Raw genomic sequence first — 18,642 nt, 5'->3', positions numbered from 1 at the left:
ACAGCTCAGCACTAAAACACAAGGGGAGGAGCACAGAGGAGCCCCTTAGCTTGCCCGAGTGTGTGGGGGTAAGCGGGTCCCTGCATCCCTACCCCATTTCAGTATGTCTGGGGAAGGGGTTATCACGTACCCCACACCCCTGCTGTGTGTGGGGGAAGGGGGCTCCTGCACCCCACCCCAAGGTGTCCCCCAAAGGTGCGGGAGGAAGGGGGCTCCTGCACCCTGCCCCAAGGTGTCCCTCAAAGGTGTAGGGGGAAGAGGGGCTTCTGCACCCCGCCCCAAGATGTCCCCCAAAGGTGTAGGGGGAAGAGGGCTCCTGCGCCCCACCCCAAGGTGTCCCCCCAAGGTGTAGGGGGAAGGGGGCTCCTGCACCCTGCCCCAAGGTGTCTCCCAAAGGTGTAGGGGGAAGGGGGGCTCCTGCACCCCACCCCAAGGTGTCCCCCCAAGGTGTAGGGGGAAGGGGGCTCCTGCACCCTGCCCCAAGGTGTCCCCCCAAGGTGTAGGGGGCTCCTGCACCCCGCCCCAAGGTGTCCCCCAAAGGTGCGGGAGGAAGGGGGCTCCTGCACCCCACCCCAAGGTGTCCCCCAAAGGTGTAGGGGGAAGGGGGGCTCCTGCTCCCCGCCCCGAGGTGCAGGGGGAAGGGCGGGGCTCCTCTACCCGCCGGCGCTGGCGGCTCCCGGCCGCGGGGCAGGGCGGGCGCGGGGCGGGCCCCGCTAGGCCGGGCGCGGCGGATGAGGAAACGGCCGCGGCTCCTCCCCGCCCCGCTTCCGCGTTGCCACCTGCCGGCCCGGCCCAGGTATAAAGCGGCGGCCCCGGCCCCGCGCGCCCGGCCCCGCCACCCATGGACCCTCCGCGGCGCGCTGCGCTGCGCCGCGCACAGGCCGGTGAGTCGGGCCGGGCCCTTCGCTCCACAGCGGCGGGCGGCTGGGAGCTTAACCCGCCCGTTCGCGGCAGGGCCGGGGGCCTGTCCCCCATTCGCGGCCTAGGGGAGCTGGGGCGGGGCCGGGGGGCAGGTAGGGGGGCCGGGGGGGCAGGTAGGGGGGCTGGGGCGGGGCCGGGGGGGCAGGTAGGGGGGCTGGGGCGGGGCCGGGGGGGCTGTCCCCCATTCCCGGCCGGCCTCGGGGCGCGGGGTGTCTCTGTGTGGTGACTTCTGGCCCCAGCTGTGATCAGGGCCCCCCCCCCAGCCGTCCCTGCCCCCCCAGAGTTGGCTGCCGAGGTCCGGCCCCGGGGTGCGAGGCGCAGCAGCGGCCCCGGGCTCGGGGTCACGCCGCAGGGCCCTGCAGAAGGTGTCCCGGTCCCGGTGCAGTGCCTGGGCTGCGGGCGAAGGGCAGAGCCCAGGGTTTCTGTCAGATCCCCGGATCGGTGCGTGTCTCCTGGTTCCTGTCCGGGGAGGAGGATTCCCAGGCCTGACACAAGAGCAGCTGGACATGAGGTCACTGTACCAGAGCTTGAGGCCACCGTTGGGCACAGGCAGGGCCGCTTTAGGCCAATTCAGCCAATTCCTCCGAATCGGGCCCCCCACCTAAGAGGGCCCCGCGCCCACGCCGCACCGGTGCACTGTACTGGGGTGGCCCAGCTTCCCCAGGGGCAGTTTAAAGGGCCTGGGGCTCCCAGCAGGGATTGGAGCCTCAGGCCCTTTAAATTGCCACCAAAGCCCCACTGCTGGAGCCCTGGGGTAGGGCTGTGGGGCTCTGGGGGTTATTCAAAAAGTCCGGGACTCCCCTGCTTCTACTGCCTTGGCCCTTTAAATAGCCGCTGGAGTCCTGCCTCTTCCCCAGGGCCCCAGCAGCTATTTAACGGGCTGGGGCAGTAGAAGCAGGGGAGCCCTGGGCCCTTTAAATAACCCCAGAGCCCTGGAGTAGTGGGGAGCTCAAGCTGCCTCTTCTGCCCCAGTCCTTTAAATAGCCCCCGGAGCCCTGCCGCTTCCCCAGGGCTCCTGTGGCTATTCAAAGGGCCGGGATGGTGGAAGCAGGGGAGCCACAGGCCCATTAAATAGCCCCCAAGCCCCAGGCTGCTGCTGCTACCCCGGTGAGGGAGGGAGGAGGAGGGGGCACTTACCCTACAGGGTGGGCTGTACCCCCTGTACCCGCACCCCCTGCCCACAGCCAGCCCCTTCTGCACCCCCTGCCCTGCCTGCGCCAGCCCGTGCTTGCAGCCAGCCCCACACCCCCTGCCCTGCCCGCACCAGCCCTGCACCCCATGTCCTGCCGGCACTAGTCCCGCACCCCCTGCACTGTCTCCAGCCAACCCCTGCCGCACCCCCTGCCTGAAGCCAGCCAGTCCCACGCTTCTCTGTCTCCAGCCAACCCCTGCTGCACCCCCCTGCGGCCCTGCCTGAAGCCAGCCAGTCCACCCTACCCCACATCCTCCTGTCTCCAGCCAGCCCCACAACCCTTGTCCTGCCTGCAGCCAGCTCCTACCTCCAGTCAGCCCCTGCCCTGCCTCGAGCCAGCCCCATGTCCATTGGTGCCCTGCAGTTCCAAGGGCAATAATCCTGCACACCTGCTTCAATGAGGGGGGCAGGGAGCATCTGGGACCCACACATGTGCACACCCTAGGGTGACCAGACTAGTGTGAAAAATTGGAACGGGGGGTGAGGTAATAGGATCCTACATAAGAAAAAGAACCCAAAATTGGGACTGTCCCTTTAAAATCAGGACTTCTGGTCACCAGAGCATACCCCCAGGGAGTGGTGGGGACTCTCACATGAAGCGGAGCTCATTTCTAGTTCAGGCCCATCTTTTTAAAAAAGAACTTTAGGTAGGGTTAACATACGTCAGTATTTTCCCGGACATGTCCAGCTTTTTGGTTCTCAAATCACCAACTGGGAGGAATTTTTAAAAACACGGATGTATAGTAATCCTCTTGGTACAGAAAATATATACTGTGGCAGATCCCTTAAATCAGAACTTTTTATAGGGAACCGGTTGCTAAGAAATGAAAGCCTTTTTTTTGTTTTTTTTTTTTTAGTTATCCCTGCCAGGGCCCTGCCGAAAATGTTCGAATTGGGCCCCACACTTCCTAAAGCCGGCCCTGAGCACAGGTGCTGTATCCTGCTATTCTTTTACTCATAGGCTACGTTTTAGCTGGTGTCATAGTAGCTAAGGGGCTGTAGGTGTGCCCCCATTGGAAAGGTGGAACACAGACAAGGCAGTTGCATGGTCTGAGCACAGGACCGGGAATCTGCATCCCAATTCCATATCTGTCATTGACCCTTTCGCTCCATGACTTTGCACAAGCTGCTTTGCCTTAGTCTCAGTTTTCCCATCTGTACGAGGATTAATAACTGACCCTACCTCATAGAGTTGTTTGTGGGGCTTAATCAGTTATCGTTTGTAGGACACTTTGAAGGTGAAAAGTGCTATTTATGTGCTAAGTGTGATGTTGCACATCCCAGGATTCTTATTACAAAAGCTGTAAGAAACGTGACCATTTTAACAAATGCATCTGATGTGCTATAGGAAGGTGATAACCTATTTTGACAAACACCGAATTAAACTGAGTGCAAACAATCTGCATGTTAACAAGGTGTAGGGGGTGGGATTTCTTCTATTGATACTTCATGTTTATGTTTCCAAGGCACATCACAAGAATTGAGAAATCTTTAGAATTTCCAGAGTTCTTGAGTCTCTGAGCTACAGAGAAGAATTTGAAGAATGTTAATGTGGAAACAGTTCCTGCATTTCTTTTATTTTAGATCAAGTCTTTAGGAGTTAACAATCACTGTATTGATTCACAGATACTGGGTGTGAATGAAAAACAGAACTTGCCTGAGGAAAATTATGAACTTGAGCAGTATACCTTCTGCTCTGGGTTTTCCCAGCTGGAGTGTGATGCTTCCTGTTGACAAATATTAAGTTACTCAAGCTGACAAAAGGATGAGCTCCAGAGATACATCTGAAAACAATCACCTCAACTTGAACTGCGTGCTTCCTGCCAAGGGCCAGAACCCAACAGAGTGTGAGCTGCTCAGCATGGTGGATGTGGTACCTCGAGCAGCACAGGAAAGGCTCAGGATTTTGGAGCAGGACCTCATGGACAGTGCTGAGATGCAAATGAAAGTGGACTTCTTCCGCAAACTGGGCTACTCATCAGAAGAGATCTATATTGTCCTCCAAAAACTGGGCTTAAATGCTGACACCAATACAGTCCTTGGGGAGCTTGTGAAGCATGGTGCTGCAGCTGCTGACAGAGAGACTACTGACCCCACCCAGGAGGCCATAGAAGCCCCATTGGTACCTCGTGGGGGACTTGCCAACAAAACCCCTGCACCTGTGCCGCCATTGGAGGAAAAGGAAGGCAATAACTTAAAACCCATCGTTATTGATGGAAGCAATGTGGCAATGAGGTATGTTGGTCCCCTTAAATGGGAAAAATGTCTTTATTTTATAATTTAATCTGATGCCACTATGCTAAAATTAATTTCTTTACATTCCTTAAGGCTTTTTGGTTTTGGGGAGTTGAGTGCTTGTGTACCAGGTTAAAAACTCTGGAAGCCTCCAATTTCTCCACAAACATGAGGCCAGGCTGGGCTTTGATAGAGCAGTCTCACCAACATGTCTCATTCCTCCACCTGGAAGGGCAACATATACAAATGTGAGGTTCAGTCTGCCTTAATGGCCCATTCAGTCCTTGGTTTGTCTGCCCTGACTCCCCACCAGGATGTGACTGAGGGGGATTTTTATGCCCCCTGGGAATTTTGGTCTTGCTTCATATGAAATGCTGAAGTTCTTTTGTTTAAACTAGCAAGCAGAAGTGAAATCCACGATGTGTAGTCCTGTTACCTAATTACTGTACGTAAGCTCCAAAATCAGGAAGTTGCTTAACAAATAATTTTTTCAGGGTTAATTAGAAGAGGCTGTCGCTTTGAGTAAAGTGGCATCTCAGGTCTAGTTTCCACGACATTTTGGTTAAATCTCATGGCAGATCTGCAGGTTGGGTGGAGGAAAAGAGGGACAGATTTCCAGTTTAGAAAGATATGGGTGCCCCAGTTCTGCAGCATCATTGACAGCTGTGAATATGGAGGCAAGATGATAACTCATCTGCAGATCTCTCATACCGTCTGTTGCGAGAGTCTGCCCTCTTTTTATCGGCATTCTGATCAAGAGATCTGGGATACCACGTGTATTGGACAGATTCAGCTCTGGCCCAGGCTAGATTAAAAGTTTTCAGCCTCGTTTTGCCCCCTAAGAATGATAAAGTGGATTTTCGGGGGGAGAAGTGGGGGGATATGAGGAAGGCTCCCCTTTAGTGAACTCTTTTTGAACATACAGTATACTTAGCTCTAGATTTAAAAAAAAAAAAATCAAGTCCTGTGGAACTTGTTGGAGAGGATAATACACTCGAACGTCAAATCTTATTCTGCCACTTCAATTCAAATACCAGTTTCCTTCAGTTTATATCTGATTGTCTTAATCTCTCTTGTAATGAGAAGATACATGCCGGTGCACACAGAACTACTCTAAAAGATTTACCTAGGGCAGAAGAAAGTCCTTTATGGAGACTGCCTTACAGGTGTGGTTTTTTCCCCCCTAAGTCATGATTGGAGGTATGGCTGAGTAAGGGTGTTCTCCTTCCTTCCTCATACAACCTATCTCCTGACCGTATAACAGATCTAAGAGCCAAGGCCCAACTTAGCCAGTATGATCAGGAAATATTGTGTTTGCCTCTGATGTGCGCACCGACCTACCAGACTTTATAGCCTGTGGACTTAACCTGGAAGTGTGTATAGGAGAGAGAGTGGCCGTTTTCCATTATAATTGTTTCTCCAACAAAGCTGCATTTCCCAGCATAGTGTGTTAATGTCAGAAAAGACCTTATTTTAAGAGATCTGCTAGTGGGTAGTGTTAATTTTATTGCAGAAACCTTTAACTCTGAATGTATTAGTTCATGCAGACAAAGTATTAGGCTCTTACATCTGGATACTCTTCCGTCAAGCAAAGGCAAGTGCATGGAAGATGTAGTTATGGGCAGACCAGGTGTGCGGTGACTAGTCTCCTTGATTTGCAGCTGTGGCGAAATATATCTGTTCAGCACTTGTGTTACATGAAATAACTGCAGAAAAGAATTGGCATGCTTGTCCATTTCAGAGTTAGTGGGATTTCTTGACCTCCCTAATGCAGAAGGCCCAACCCATCTGGTGCTTTGTTGAGGAAGGAGGAGTTGAAACACATTCCAGGGGGTGAGGCATCCAGCATAAGTATGATCTGGTAGTTTGGTTTTTTCAGTATCATGCCTGAAGTTGCCTCCTCTTCAGGGGAGTAGTTGACTTACATCTCCAGGCTTATGCCTGCTTTGTTGCATTAACCAGTGCTTTTTCCCTCATTAGAAACATGCCCTTGTTATGACTAAACTTTAGGGTGAAAGGTTCCAAAGTAAATACTGTTTAATTCTGTTCTTCTCAATATTTGTTATAATATATTTGAGAAATCTTGTCAGGACAGAATCTGTCCCTCTGGGAATGTCTGTTTTGGTTTCTCTTTTTCTGTACTTACAACACTTGATCTTTAGGTGCCATTTAAAGAGAGAACCTTTCTCCTCCGATTCCTGTAAAGATGTAGTAATACTGCAGCTGGAACAGTTTAATGTTTGCAAAGCAATCCGTTGCAGGGTGTCTGTGTGTGTGTCTCTGTCTGTGTGTGGTTTTTTAAGCCGTTTACCAGGAGGGGAATTCCATTCTGAAACTTCCTGTATTAATGGTGTATAATGTTCCCTGGTGATTCACTTGCACAATGAGCAGCAGGCCTCTGTGTACAGCTCTCAACACCATATGCAAATCTCAGTGGAAATTAGCTTCTACTTCCTTCTAAGGGAATTTCTCAGTAGTTGCCAAATCAGATCAGCCCATTTGGCCACTTTCATTACGGACTCTGACTTGTTAGTTGGGACTCCAGAAACCTGAATGCATGGTTTATATTTACTCTTTCAGGAACTGTGGTGGTAAATGTCTGGGTATCTTTCAACTCCTATTGGTTTTGTTAAAACTCCTTTTTGAGTATGTTTCTTCTGACCACTGATGTAAGGTAATTGAACTTTGGGAGCTTACTATTTTAAAACATTCTCAATGAGCTTTTAAAGATAGCTTCCAGGCAGCAGTGCTGTCCCTGGGGTACAGTAAACATCTGCATTTGTTTTGAATGGGGTGGGGGGTTGGACAAAACAAACCTAGGTAGATGTTCAATTCCCCCTGTTTATCTTCATATCCAAGTAAGCCCTGCAACAGTCTCAAATTGGTCTGTGGCTTAAATCTTACACATGCAGTAAAACTATTTTTGTTTTAATTTCCTGTTTGCAGTGTAGTTGTAACCATGGCGGTCCAAGGACATTAGAGAGACAAAATGGGTGAGGTAATATCTGTTATTGGATCAGCTTCTGTTGGTGAACAAGACAAGCTTTGAGCTTACATAGAGCTCTTCTTCAGTTGGAAAGGTACTCAAAGGGTAGGTCTACACTGCAATGTAAGCCTAGGGTTAATAGAACTTGAGTTAGCAGACCCTGGGTTTGTTAATCTGCAGTTTGAGAATCTACACTCATTTAACTCCAGGTTAGGAATCACTGAACCCTGGGTCCTAACCTGGGGCTCCAGCATCTACGCTGCATTACATTGGTTCTGAGCCCGTATCCTGCGCACTCACAAAATGTGGACGCTCTAGCCCAGGGGTCGGCAACCTTTCAGAAGTGGTGTGCTGAGTCTTCATTTAATCACTCTAATTTAAGGTTTCGCATGCCAGTCATACATTTTAACCTTTTTAAGTCTCTTTCTAGAAGTCTATAATATATAACTAAACTATTGTATGTAAAGTAAATAAGGCTTCAAAATGTTTAGAAGTTTCATTTAAAATTAAATTAAAATGCAGAGCCCCCTGAACCAGTGTCCAGGACCCAGGAAGTGTGAGTGCCACTGAAAATCAACTCGCGTGCTGCCTTCAGCACACATGCCATAGATTGCCTACCGCTGCTCTAGCCCTTTGTTCATGGTGCAGTGTGGGAAAACTTGACTCTGAAGAGGGCAAATAAAGTTGGCCTGTGAGATTGAGGGAGGCTTGTAGCATACTGCCAGAACATGAGTCTAGTTAGGCTGCATCTGCAATAAGGCTTGAACCCTGGGTCCTGGCTTAACTCAGACTCACACCCTCCAGCCCCTTGGCTCAGACCAAGGATCCGCTGGATTAACACAATTTGTATGTAGACAGAAGGGGGATTAGGCTCAAGCCTGGCCTTACTTTGCAGTGTAAACATACCCAGAGTGTTACAGCTAAATACAAGGTGCAACAGATTTCTTAGAATAAGTAGTAAACTGCCCACTTGAATTGTCTCTTACAATGTTAACACTTCTGCAGTCCTAGAACCCTCCCCCAACACACCTTTCAAGATCCGTGGGTCTCACAGGTGCCTATCACATGTGGTGTACCTCATCCAGTGCACCATGTGCTCCAATAACTATGTGGGTGAAACCACACAATCACTATGCTCTCAAATGAACTCTCTCTGAAAAATAAGACACACACCCAATCACCCATGGATGGAGCACTCTTTACAAAACGATGACTCCATATCTGACCTCTCAGCCCTCGTCCTCGAAGGAAACCTGCGCAACACCTTCAAAAGACAAGGCTGGGAGTTTTAAGTCATAATGCTGCTAGAAACTAAAAATCATGGACTCAGTAAAGATTCTGGATTTATGGCTCATAACAATCTATAACCCGCTGACCCTTCCTTATCCTACTACTGTTAATTGCTCACTTCACCTTGAATGGTCTCTTAAAACATGTTAGCCCCTTATGCTAAACAATTTGTACCACTTTGTATTTAGCGGGGATGCTGTTGGGTATCTTTTCTAGACCTGAAGGAGAGCTCTGTGTAGCTCGAAAGCTTGCATCTATCACAAACAGAAGTTACTCCCCCAGCTTGGTTCTTTTTTTTCCCTACAGAATGAAGGACCCATTTTGATTAAACTGAGAATTCCATATACCAATAATATAGAAATCTGTGTTCATGTAGAACCAATTCAAATGACGATGGTTCTATAATCTATAAAATACCCTGGAGCTGGAAGCTGAAGGAGAAAGAATAGTAATTCTTGGTCCCGCAGCAGTGAAAGTTCTGCCCGGTCAGGTACTCATTTGACTCCCATGACTGGAGTATCTGAGCATGTCTTCAGTTGTATTATAATATATTCTCTGTTTCATAAGCTTTAAAAAATTATTTCTAGGCTGGGGTTTGGCTCAGTGAGGAAGTAAACTTTGGATGGTGTTGGGTTTCTTTAAATCCTTCTACAACAGAACCTCAGTTACGAACACCTCAGGAATAGAGGTGGTTCATAATGCTGAACAAAATGTTATGGTGGTTCTTTCAAAAGTTTGCAACTGAACATTGACTTAATACAGCTTTGAAACTTTGTTATGCAGAAGAAAAATGCTTCTTTCCCATTATTTTTTTAGTTTACATTTAACACAGTACTGTGCTGTATTTTTGTAATTCCGGGTCCAAATGAGGTGTGCGGTTAACTGGTCAGTTTGTAACTCTGGTGTTATACTGTATTCTAAAAGACAAAGTAGAAGTTGTTTTGTTGCTGTGGCAGTAGGTGGGAAGAAAACATGTCTACGTTATTTAATTTAGAAAGTGGCTGCTCCATGTGTTGGTTTTTTTCATGCAAATTCACAGGGATTTTTAAAAAAAAATCACTTTCTTCATCAAAGCGACTAAACTGGCAAAAGCCACAAAATACCATGTTTAGGCTTGTAATAGGAGCCCTGTTGAGCTCCATGCCATTTTTAAAAATCTATTGTTAAATACTCACAAAAAAGCTAAGGATTTGTATAATGAGCCCTCTGCTTTCACTTCATAAGACCCTAGCAAGAGGATCCAGAGGCCAAAATCCTAGTGCCTTTGGTATTTTTCACCCTACACATTGCTCACATTAATGTAAAGGTTTCTGGCATTTAACTGTTTTTCAGAGAAACAAATAGTCTCTTTGAACATAGGTACTTCTGACATTGTTACCCAAAGAACTCAAGGGCAGGGTTCAGGAATATAGCATGCAATGGTTAATACAAGGACAGTTGTGTCCAAAGCTTTTTCCACAGAGCATTTGCTTCTGTATGTTTTATGGGGGATGTTTTTAAACCCACATACACCACCAAAAAGATGCCCCCTCTCATGTCTGTGCTTCAGCTTTTTCCAGTTATCTGATTTCATTTAATTATTCTGTACCTACTTTGTGCCGCAGCACTGTAAACGCTTACTGACTATGCAGTGCTGCCTACTGTGAGGAGACAGTGAGATTACTCATTACTCTGGTTGGCCAAGAGTTTGCCAGATCAGTCTCTAAGGCTGCAGAATGACTTAATATGGTATGGGCCTTGGCTCCCTACAAAAGCAATTTCCCCCTCTTGGTATTGACAGCGCCTCATCAGTTATTGGAAGTGTACCACATACACCCTGATTGAATTGGCCCTTCTCTTCATATGTCAGTATATTTATGCCTGCATCTCTAATTCTTACTCCATACGTCTGAAGGACTAGCTTTTTACCCATGAAAGCTTATGCCCAAATAAATCTGTTAGTCTTTAAGGTGCCACTGGAATCCTTGTTGTTCTTGTGGTCTATGTACCTTTGTATTGTCATAAGCCATTCTGAACCTGTGATGGTGGTATAAAAAAGTAGGCGCCCATTGCTTTTCCCAGATAAGAACTTTCACCTTTAAAAATTGTGCTAAGACGTGCAGGCAATACTCACAGATAATACTAATCGTGTTTCTGTTACCTTACATTTATATAGCATCTTTTGTTATGAAGGCTCCCCAAGCAGTTTTGACCCAGGAATATCTTCATCAGTGAAAAGCAGCTGCCTCTGACGTGGAATGTGACATTTCTTTATTGGCACATGTTAACGTTACACTACAGTTTAGGACAGGAAACAAATCTTGTTCTCTGAAACTGCAAGGGGACTTAAGTAGGCACCATGTAATTACCTAAATTAGAATTTGGCAAGGATACAAGAGTTACAACCCTGGTTCTTGTGAAAAGTGATGTGACATGAATGCTCTTCAGAAAACACCAACACGAGCAGTTGCCTTTCATGTGTTTTCTTTGGGTATCTGGGCCCCAGATCAGACTGTATTTATGATAGTGGATCACAGGATGGCCTGATGGAAACTGGCCAGTTAGAATATGTGAGTTTGTGTAACAAAATGATTTAGGTTCAAGGGTAGGCAGTTGTCCACCACCCAAGAGATAGGAGACCAGGTTCTTTGTATGCTAATCTGCTGCTGCATTTCTTTATCTTGGTAATGCACTTTTTAATGTTATTTGTTTCAAAAATACTTGACTCTGAACATAGCCTTCCAGAGAATCTTTTAGCTACTGAAGGGATGGTTGCTTAAACATAAAGCAAGTTCCTTGAAGTCTGAAAGATTCTTGACTTTGCATGGACCATAATTTAATTATTTTGCATTGTGGATATTAATATTTTTAGAAATGTAATATGAATTTTTGTTTAAGTGGGTAGTGAGGGGAAATTGATTCTCTTGAAGAGTGACTCCCCCTTCATACTCTTCAGTGTAACAGTCATGGTCTCTGAAAGTCACCCTAAAGTAAATACCACCTTCAGCCCTGATCTGTCGCTACTGTGAAACTAGTAACTTGGAAACAGTTGATAATATTTCTAGTTAATGTGCAACATAAGCACTGATAACGTTGTGAATACTGGAACCTGCAAAAAATTACCACCAGCCATTTGTTGTACAGAAACTCTCCAGAGACTTATTGATCTGACTTAATTGACCATTCAGTAGGAACGATTGTGTTGATACTTGTGATTGCCCTTTTCTTTTAGTAGAATTTTTCCTTCTCTTGATTCTCTAACAGGCCAGCGGGATATACAGAATTAGGGGCTTTCAGGTTTGAAGCTGCCATTTCAAAAACACATTGCAGTCAGAGATAGTCTCTCCACGTACTGGGCTCTGTATAATGAGGAGAGGATCTGTCCTTTAACAAAGATCATCTGTAAAGATGAGTGACACATTTTTTGTATGACGTAAAGCAAAAGGAAAAAGAAGACTTGTCTATACTGCATCCGTTTGCCTAATATAGCTAGATTGGTGACCACGCCTAGTGTGAACAAAGTTGTAGTGGCAAGAGTCCTTTCGCTGGTATTGCTTGCTTACCACAGCTCACCAAGCAAAATGAAGCTATACTGCAAACGGACATTTTTCTGCCAGCATAACTGCACTTACACTAGGAGGTTTTACCAGTAGTGCTCTCTTGGCTATGGGTGCGATTTCCCTCTTCTTTCCTCTCTCCCCTCCCACCCCTGACATAGCTATGCCAGCAAAACTGAAATGTAACTTGGGAGTCTAAATATAGATTTAAGTGCCTAATTGTAAACAAATGGGCCCTGGTTTCAGAGGTGCTAAAAATTGATGACAGTTGTGGGTGCTCTGTGTGCCTGAGGATTTGTGGGTATTGCAGCTTTGGAATACCTTAAGACAAAACTACTGGTGCCCTCTACCTCTTTTAATGTATTGCAATAAATGTACGAATTCAGCATCTGTAGAGTAACAGGATACCAGGTCTATAAAAGTACCACCTTGAAAAGAATGTTTAAAACACTGGCTCTGCTTGCTTAGTATTGGACTGTCTGACTCGTGTGCTGTCTGTAAATATGCAGAAGTACATTGTATCTGAATACTGAAAACAAGGTCTTCTTCAATCCTTTAATGCAGCCATGGAAATAAAGAAGTGTTCTCCTGCCGAGGTATCCTGCTGGCCGTTCACTGGTTTTGGGACAGAGGACACCTAGATATCACAGTCTTTGTGCCATCCTGGAGAAAAGAACAGCCAAGACCAGATGTGCCCATCACAGGTGTGGAACTCTAAAGCTTCCAACTGTAGCATTTTAATAAGCCTACCAAGGTCCTTTTGTCCAGTAAGCTCCTAGGTAGTGAATGGAAAATAAGAGCTCTAGAAACTTAACCAAGCTTCTGACCAGCGAGATTTCAAGTCCCTAACCTCTCTAAGCAAGTACTTGCTCGATAAGGTAACTGAGTTCAAAGAACATAACTAACTTTATTCCAAAATGCTTCTTCATTCCTGAGGTTTACTCACTTGATGTGTTACCTTTTCTTATCTCCAGAATTCATTTTTCCCTCTTGTAAATGGCCGTACCGCACAGCTGTATGAAATGTTATCAGACAAGCAGCTTGGTAGAATATAGCAGGAAGAGGGTCTATTCAGACAGGGCCAGGTGGTAACTGCTGTTCTGAGTTTCCAAGCAACTGAGGTTTGAGGTGTTCCTAAGTCAGTGTTTCATCTCTGACAAGAAATCCATACATAAGTCAGCCTGACCACTTGCATCCAAGGCATGCTTTGGCCTTGCCTAATTGCTCTGCTTATTGTAGGTTGAAAACGTGGGGGCTGGAGTTTCATTGGACTACAGCAGCATCTGCATGTCCCACTAAAATCAGGACCTCCCTGTGCTGTGGAAACACACAGAGGAGTCCGTCCGTGCCTCGGAGCTTACAAACGACGCAGACAGCATAGCTAATGTGTGCAAGTCAAGGAAGAATCATTGTCCCCATTTTACAGATAAGGGATGGCGGCACAGAGAGACTAAGTTACTTGTGCAGGACAGAGAGTAACTGAAATGTTGAAGCAGCCTTGGGCCTGACGCTGTGCCCCTTTGGAACTGGCTGGACTCTGCATGTTCATAGCTAGTTATTTTTTTCCTGTAAACATTACACTTGTCTTTCTTGGCATCTGTTGCTTGGAAATGATACCAGGCTGTATGGGCTTGTGTGTGTTTGTGCCATGTTTTCATGATCGATTGATTGTTTGTTCCAGACCAGCACATTCTCCGTGACCTTGAAAAGAAGAAAATTCTGGTCTTCACTCCTTCCAGACGAGTTGGAGGCAAACGCGTTGTCTGTTATGATGACCGCTTCATTGTGAAACTGGCATACGAGTCTGATGGCATCGTGGTTTCCAACGACACTTACCGTGACCTGCAGAATGAGCGTCCGGAATGGAAGAAGTTCATTGAAGAGCGCTTGCTGATGTATTCCTTTGTTAATGACAAGTACGTTCCTGTTCCCCAGTTGCTTAAAAACAATACAGCAGTTTTAAGTGACAATTGATTAACAGAAATTCAGTGGCATCTTAGTGTTAGGAGGAGATGACCTGTAAAGAGAGGCTGGAAAGGTGAGTGTCAAACACAGGGTAAAGCAAATGACTTAAGGTATTTGAGAGGAAGTGACTCAGTGCTTTGTAGGTGGAACAGCTCCTCCCAGTTGGCAGCAAGTCACAAGGAGGGCACGAAGAAAAGGCCAAGAGTGGCTCTGACTTGGCTTGCTTGGAGCCAGGAGCTTCTCCCTGCTGACATTCCTGAGCAGGCCTGGCACTGGTACAGAGCATTTGCTTCCTCTGTGTTACAAATGGGGAAACGATCAGCTGGCCCAGTGTGCCGACAGCAGAACACAGGATTGGTGTGACCAGCAGTGTGGGGGCGGCAGCCTGCTGTGCTCTGCTCCTGGGGCAAGAGGCCTCTTGCAACAATCTCAATCAAACCCTTCTCTTGTTTACTTGAAATACTGATGGGCAGCAGCCCTTCTCCGTGTGGCCAGTGAACAGGTCAACCTGCCATGGGTTAAGAGAAACTTTTATTCCAAGTGGGTCTAGAGGAATTGTCTGACTCATTCACTCCTGTGGCCATGCCAAAACTTATTTCTTGGCTGGCACGGGGAGGGGTTCACAGGTGTGAGTAATTTTTAATCCTCGTGAGAGACTGAAACCTTGGCCCAGGAAAGTGGTTGCTCCTGGCTGATGCTTATTATCTTCCTTTAGGTTTATGCCTCCAGATGACCCCTTAGGGCGCCATGGCCCCAGCCTGGAGAACTTCCTGAGAAAGAAACCGTTGGTACCAGAACACAAGAAACAGCAGTGCCCTTATGGTAAGACTAGCCTCATAGGCTTGAGGGCAGCGGTGTCTGTACAGAGTGAACTGTACACACTTGGTGAATTGCAGCAGGTCACCCTATGTTCTGCCTTTTTCCTTGCAGGGAAGAAATGTACTTACGGGATTAAGTGTAAATTCTATCACCCCGAAAGGATCAACCAGCCACAGCGCTCTGTAGCTGATGAACTGCGGGCCAATGCAAGGCTGTCCCCAACCAGAAGCCCCACCAGCACTGCCAAAGAGGAGAAAAAGAACAGGAGACCTTCCCAGGCAGAGCTCCTCTGCTCTGTGTCCACAGACAGCGAAAAAGGCTCTGGGCAGAAGGTCTCCATGGAGAGGAAAAGCAGAGCCCAAAAAGCAAAACCTAGCGACAGTCCCCTCCTAATCCAGGGGGATTGTGCCTTGGGCAGTGTGCCCTCTAACAATGGCAGCTATCGATCTTCTGACTGGTACCAGCACCCTCCTCCTTCTCCCCATATGGACTCTCTCTCTTACATCTCTCAGGAGCATCTTGACTCAGGCATTGGATCTCTTGAGAACCAAATATCTGAGATGTGGCCTTGCAGATCTACCAGTCACTGTGAGCATTCCCACCCCGAACAGATGGCAGTCTGTAGCTGCAGCAGACAGAGACCTGTCTACCAGCACTCTCCTAGTGTAGAGCAGGACACCCTTGGCCACTATAAGCATAGCTCTCGCAAATCGGTCTCCTCTGTTACTAACTACTTGCCATATAGTGCTGAGAACCCTCACACGAGGTCCTCTCAGTCTTTCCCAGGCTATGGAGTGCCCATACATCCAGTGGATACTGGGCATTATAGCATTCCCAATGAGTATAACATCCCAGCACATCATCTTCGTGAATACTGGTCTGAGCCGTACCAAATGCCTCCCCTATCAACACGATCTAGCAACATTAGAGACCCTCACCCATTGCCGAGAGCCCCAGGGCCAGCGTACAATGACCACTGCCAGTGGGCCCCACCAGACCGCTTCGCAGAAGAGCGAGCTAATGTGCATGTGAAACTCTGTGGTATATTCCACCCCCATTTAGTAGATGCTGTGATGAGCCGTTTCCCTCAGCTGTTGGATCCCCAAAGACTAGCTGCTGAAATACTGACATACAAGTCTCAGAACCCAGGGATGTGAGGCAGATGTGCTGGGAGTCCTGGGAGCAATGTCTCTCCTGTGGACTGCAGAGCACAACTGGCACGACTGCCTCACTGAGAGTTTTCACCTTCCTCTGAAGTGCCAGGTCCAAGATGAAGGTAGGATACCAGACTCAGTGGGCCAATGGCGGACTCTGGTGTGCCCAGTCCTAATGCACCTCACAAAACAGCTTGTGAGGAAACTGTCCCATCCCCCCTTAGGGCATATTAGCAGGAATCAGGGGAAAGGAGGTGGATTTTGCCTTTCTCAGGAGCACAGAGCAGGGATTCCCCTATAGGAATAGGTGGGTCTCTCCTGCCCATTGAGCTGCTGCAATTGTCAGCTGGGCACTTTGGACCCTGGTTCTTCCCATTAGCCTGCAGCATTCAAAGGCAGCATAGCACACGGTCAGATGTATGGCACTTTAAGAGAAAGATCTAATGATTACACTTGAGTGAGTTAGGTCTGTGGGGTTACTCTGAGATGATGCCTTTTGCAGTTAGTGTCTGTCTGTGTAACTACATGTTGGGAAAGGCTGAAGCCTGTGCTCCTTGTCCAGTCTGCTCCCTAGTTCCTAACTGAGCTGCTTGCCTTGAACTCCCCTCGAGTAACTTCATTTTGTCCTTGTGAGGAAGCGGCAGGTTCCATTTCTGTATGTGAAAAGCCAGATTCCAGTAGCTGATTAAAGTCCATTTTTATGGCCTTTCTCTTCCCTGCCCACCCCTAATAAGTTGGCTTTATGTGGGGCCACTCTTCTGTGAACAGGGCAGCTGTTTCGCCTTCTGCAGGGCTCCCACTAATCAGAAGAGTGAGGCGGTTCAGCTTCTCTGCTTGCCTGGAAGGGCCTGGCACTGCACCAAACCTACAGGTGACTTGCATTCTGGACTCGAGCCTCATCTCCTGCACTTTCTCCACCAAAACTACATTCTGTACCAAAATTCAGAGAAGAGCAGGCTTGTGCTGCTCTAAAACACTGGTTTTCCCTTATGCCCAGCCGTGGAATCTGTACAGTGCTGCAAGGCCTGGAATACCTGGGGTGTTACCTCCCCCTTTGTCATCACCCCACCATAGCTGTGGGGATCAGTAAAACGAAGTGACTAAGGTCCCACTTGGCAGCCACACAACGTGCAAGTCCCTTTTGCCGCTACATTTTGATGAGTCCTCCAAATTCTTGGCAATGTTCAGGATTTTCTCTTTGAATTTGCCACGCCTACATATTGTTCTCTCCCCACCCCCACTAGCACCCTTCAGATTCCCAAGATATCCAAAGCTGTGGTGTTTTGTTTAACGAATTTGACCCTCTTTGATCTGTTTCGGTTAAGGATATCTTTGACTTGTAGATACTGTAACTAAAATTTTAAGATCTACAAAAACAAATACTGTAGCAATTGATTCTGGTCCCAGCATTTTATTTAGGGTGCAAAGGAAACTTTCACTTGCAGGCCAGAAGCAGTTGATTTGTTGATACACATTGTATCTGTGTGATGATTTTTTTTAATTATGTCCGTTTTGTGGTTAAATCAAGGTCCTTCTAAGTGGCAAACCATGAGAGGGAGAACTGAGCACAGGTATGGCTGAGCACCCCACGTCTCCGTGGTGTGTTGGAGGCTGTTCTGTTTGCTGGGTCTTACCACTCAGATTTCCAATGGATGGCCTAGCCAAATTGGCACCATGTGCCATGGAAACCACAAGGACACAGAAACCCTGTATACCTGGTTAATTATGATACATTACAGAACTGTAATGTTTCATGTTAGTAAGCAAAATGCTTCTTAATCTTATGTAACCTGATAACTTTGCATATTTGTAAATTACAGGAAAGATGGTTTTTAATGGTATTGTCCAGAAACTTGCTTGATGATACTATTTTACTTAGTACTGTACTTAACACAGCCATTATGTATTAGTGGTGGTTTCTGGAAGAGTTAGCAGCAATATATACTTGTTCTATTGCAGTCAAAGGTCTTAACATTTTTATACTTAAAGCTGACATTTATTGAAACTTGCTGTATCACTTAAATTCCACATGCTCAGCTAGCCATATGGAAGAGGCAGCCCTGTGTATGTCAGGGCAAAGTAAGAACTTGCATTACCCAAATAAAAATGAATGGCTAGGTTGTTGAGTCTCTTTTTGATCGCTTTTGGGAAGACTATTTTACGGCTTGGCTGGGATTTTTAAGGAGTGTACCACAATATACTTCCAGAAAGGTGGTTGTGCTGTTAAGACTGAACTGAGACTTGGGATCTCTGGATTCAATTCCTGTCTCTGACACAGACTCTCTGGATGACCTTGAGGAAAATCACTTAATCTCTGTGCTTTGTCTGTGAAATGGGCATGAAATGTCCCTGCCTCAGACCGTGGGCTAGGCATACGTACTTGTTCGTGGCTGTGAGGCTGGGGACCATGGAAGTGTTGGGATACGCCGTGGTAACAAATGTGGGGTTGGTCCAGGAGAGTGACACTGCTGGCATGTGGGTTTTTAACCAGGCTGTGTGGGGGAAAAGTTGGCTGTAGTGTTTGGCAGATCTCATAAGTGACAA

At 47.2% G+C, this 18,642-nt stretch overlaps 1 protein-coding gene across 1 annotated transcript; it reads left to right on the top strand.

Moving 5' to 3' along the window:
• The first annotated feature begins 764 nt into the window (after window positions 1-764).
• On the top strand, window positions 765-18,219 carry ZC3H12A (zinc finger CCCH-type containing 12A). The gene is made up of 6 exons (XM_050932107.1): window positions 765-884; window positions 3,740-4,348; window positions 12,725-12,864; window positions 13,842-14,076; window positions 14,841-14,947; window positions 15,056-18,219. Exons 2-6 carry the CDS (start codon window positions 3,879-3,881, stop codon window positions 16,099-16,101), a joined length of 1,998 nt encoding a protein of 665 aa, XP_050788064.1. The 5' UTR covers window positions 765-884; window positions 3,740-3,878; the 3' UTR covers window positions 16,102-18,219.
• Window positions 18,220-18,642: the final 423 nt, after the last annotated feature.

This window comes from Gopherus flavomarginatus, chromosome 22, assembly GCF_025201925.1.
Source record: "Gopherus flavomarginatus isolate rGopFla2 chromosome 22, rGopFla2.mat.asm, whole genome shotgun sequence".
NCBI lineage: Eukaryota > Metazoa > Chordata > Testudines > Testudinidae > Gopherus > Gopherus flavomarginatus.
The sequence above is the reverse complement of the archived record's forward strand: the minus strand, read 5'-3'. Positions and strand labels throughout refer to the sequence as shown.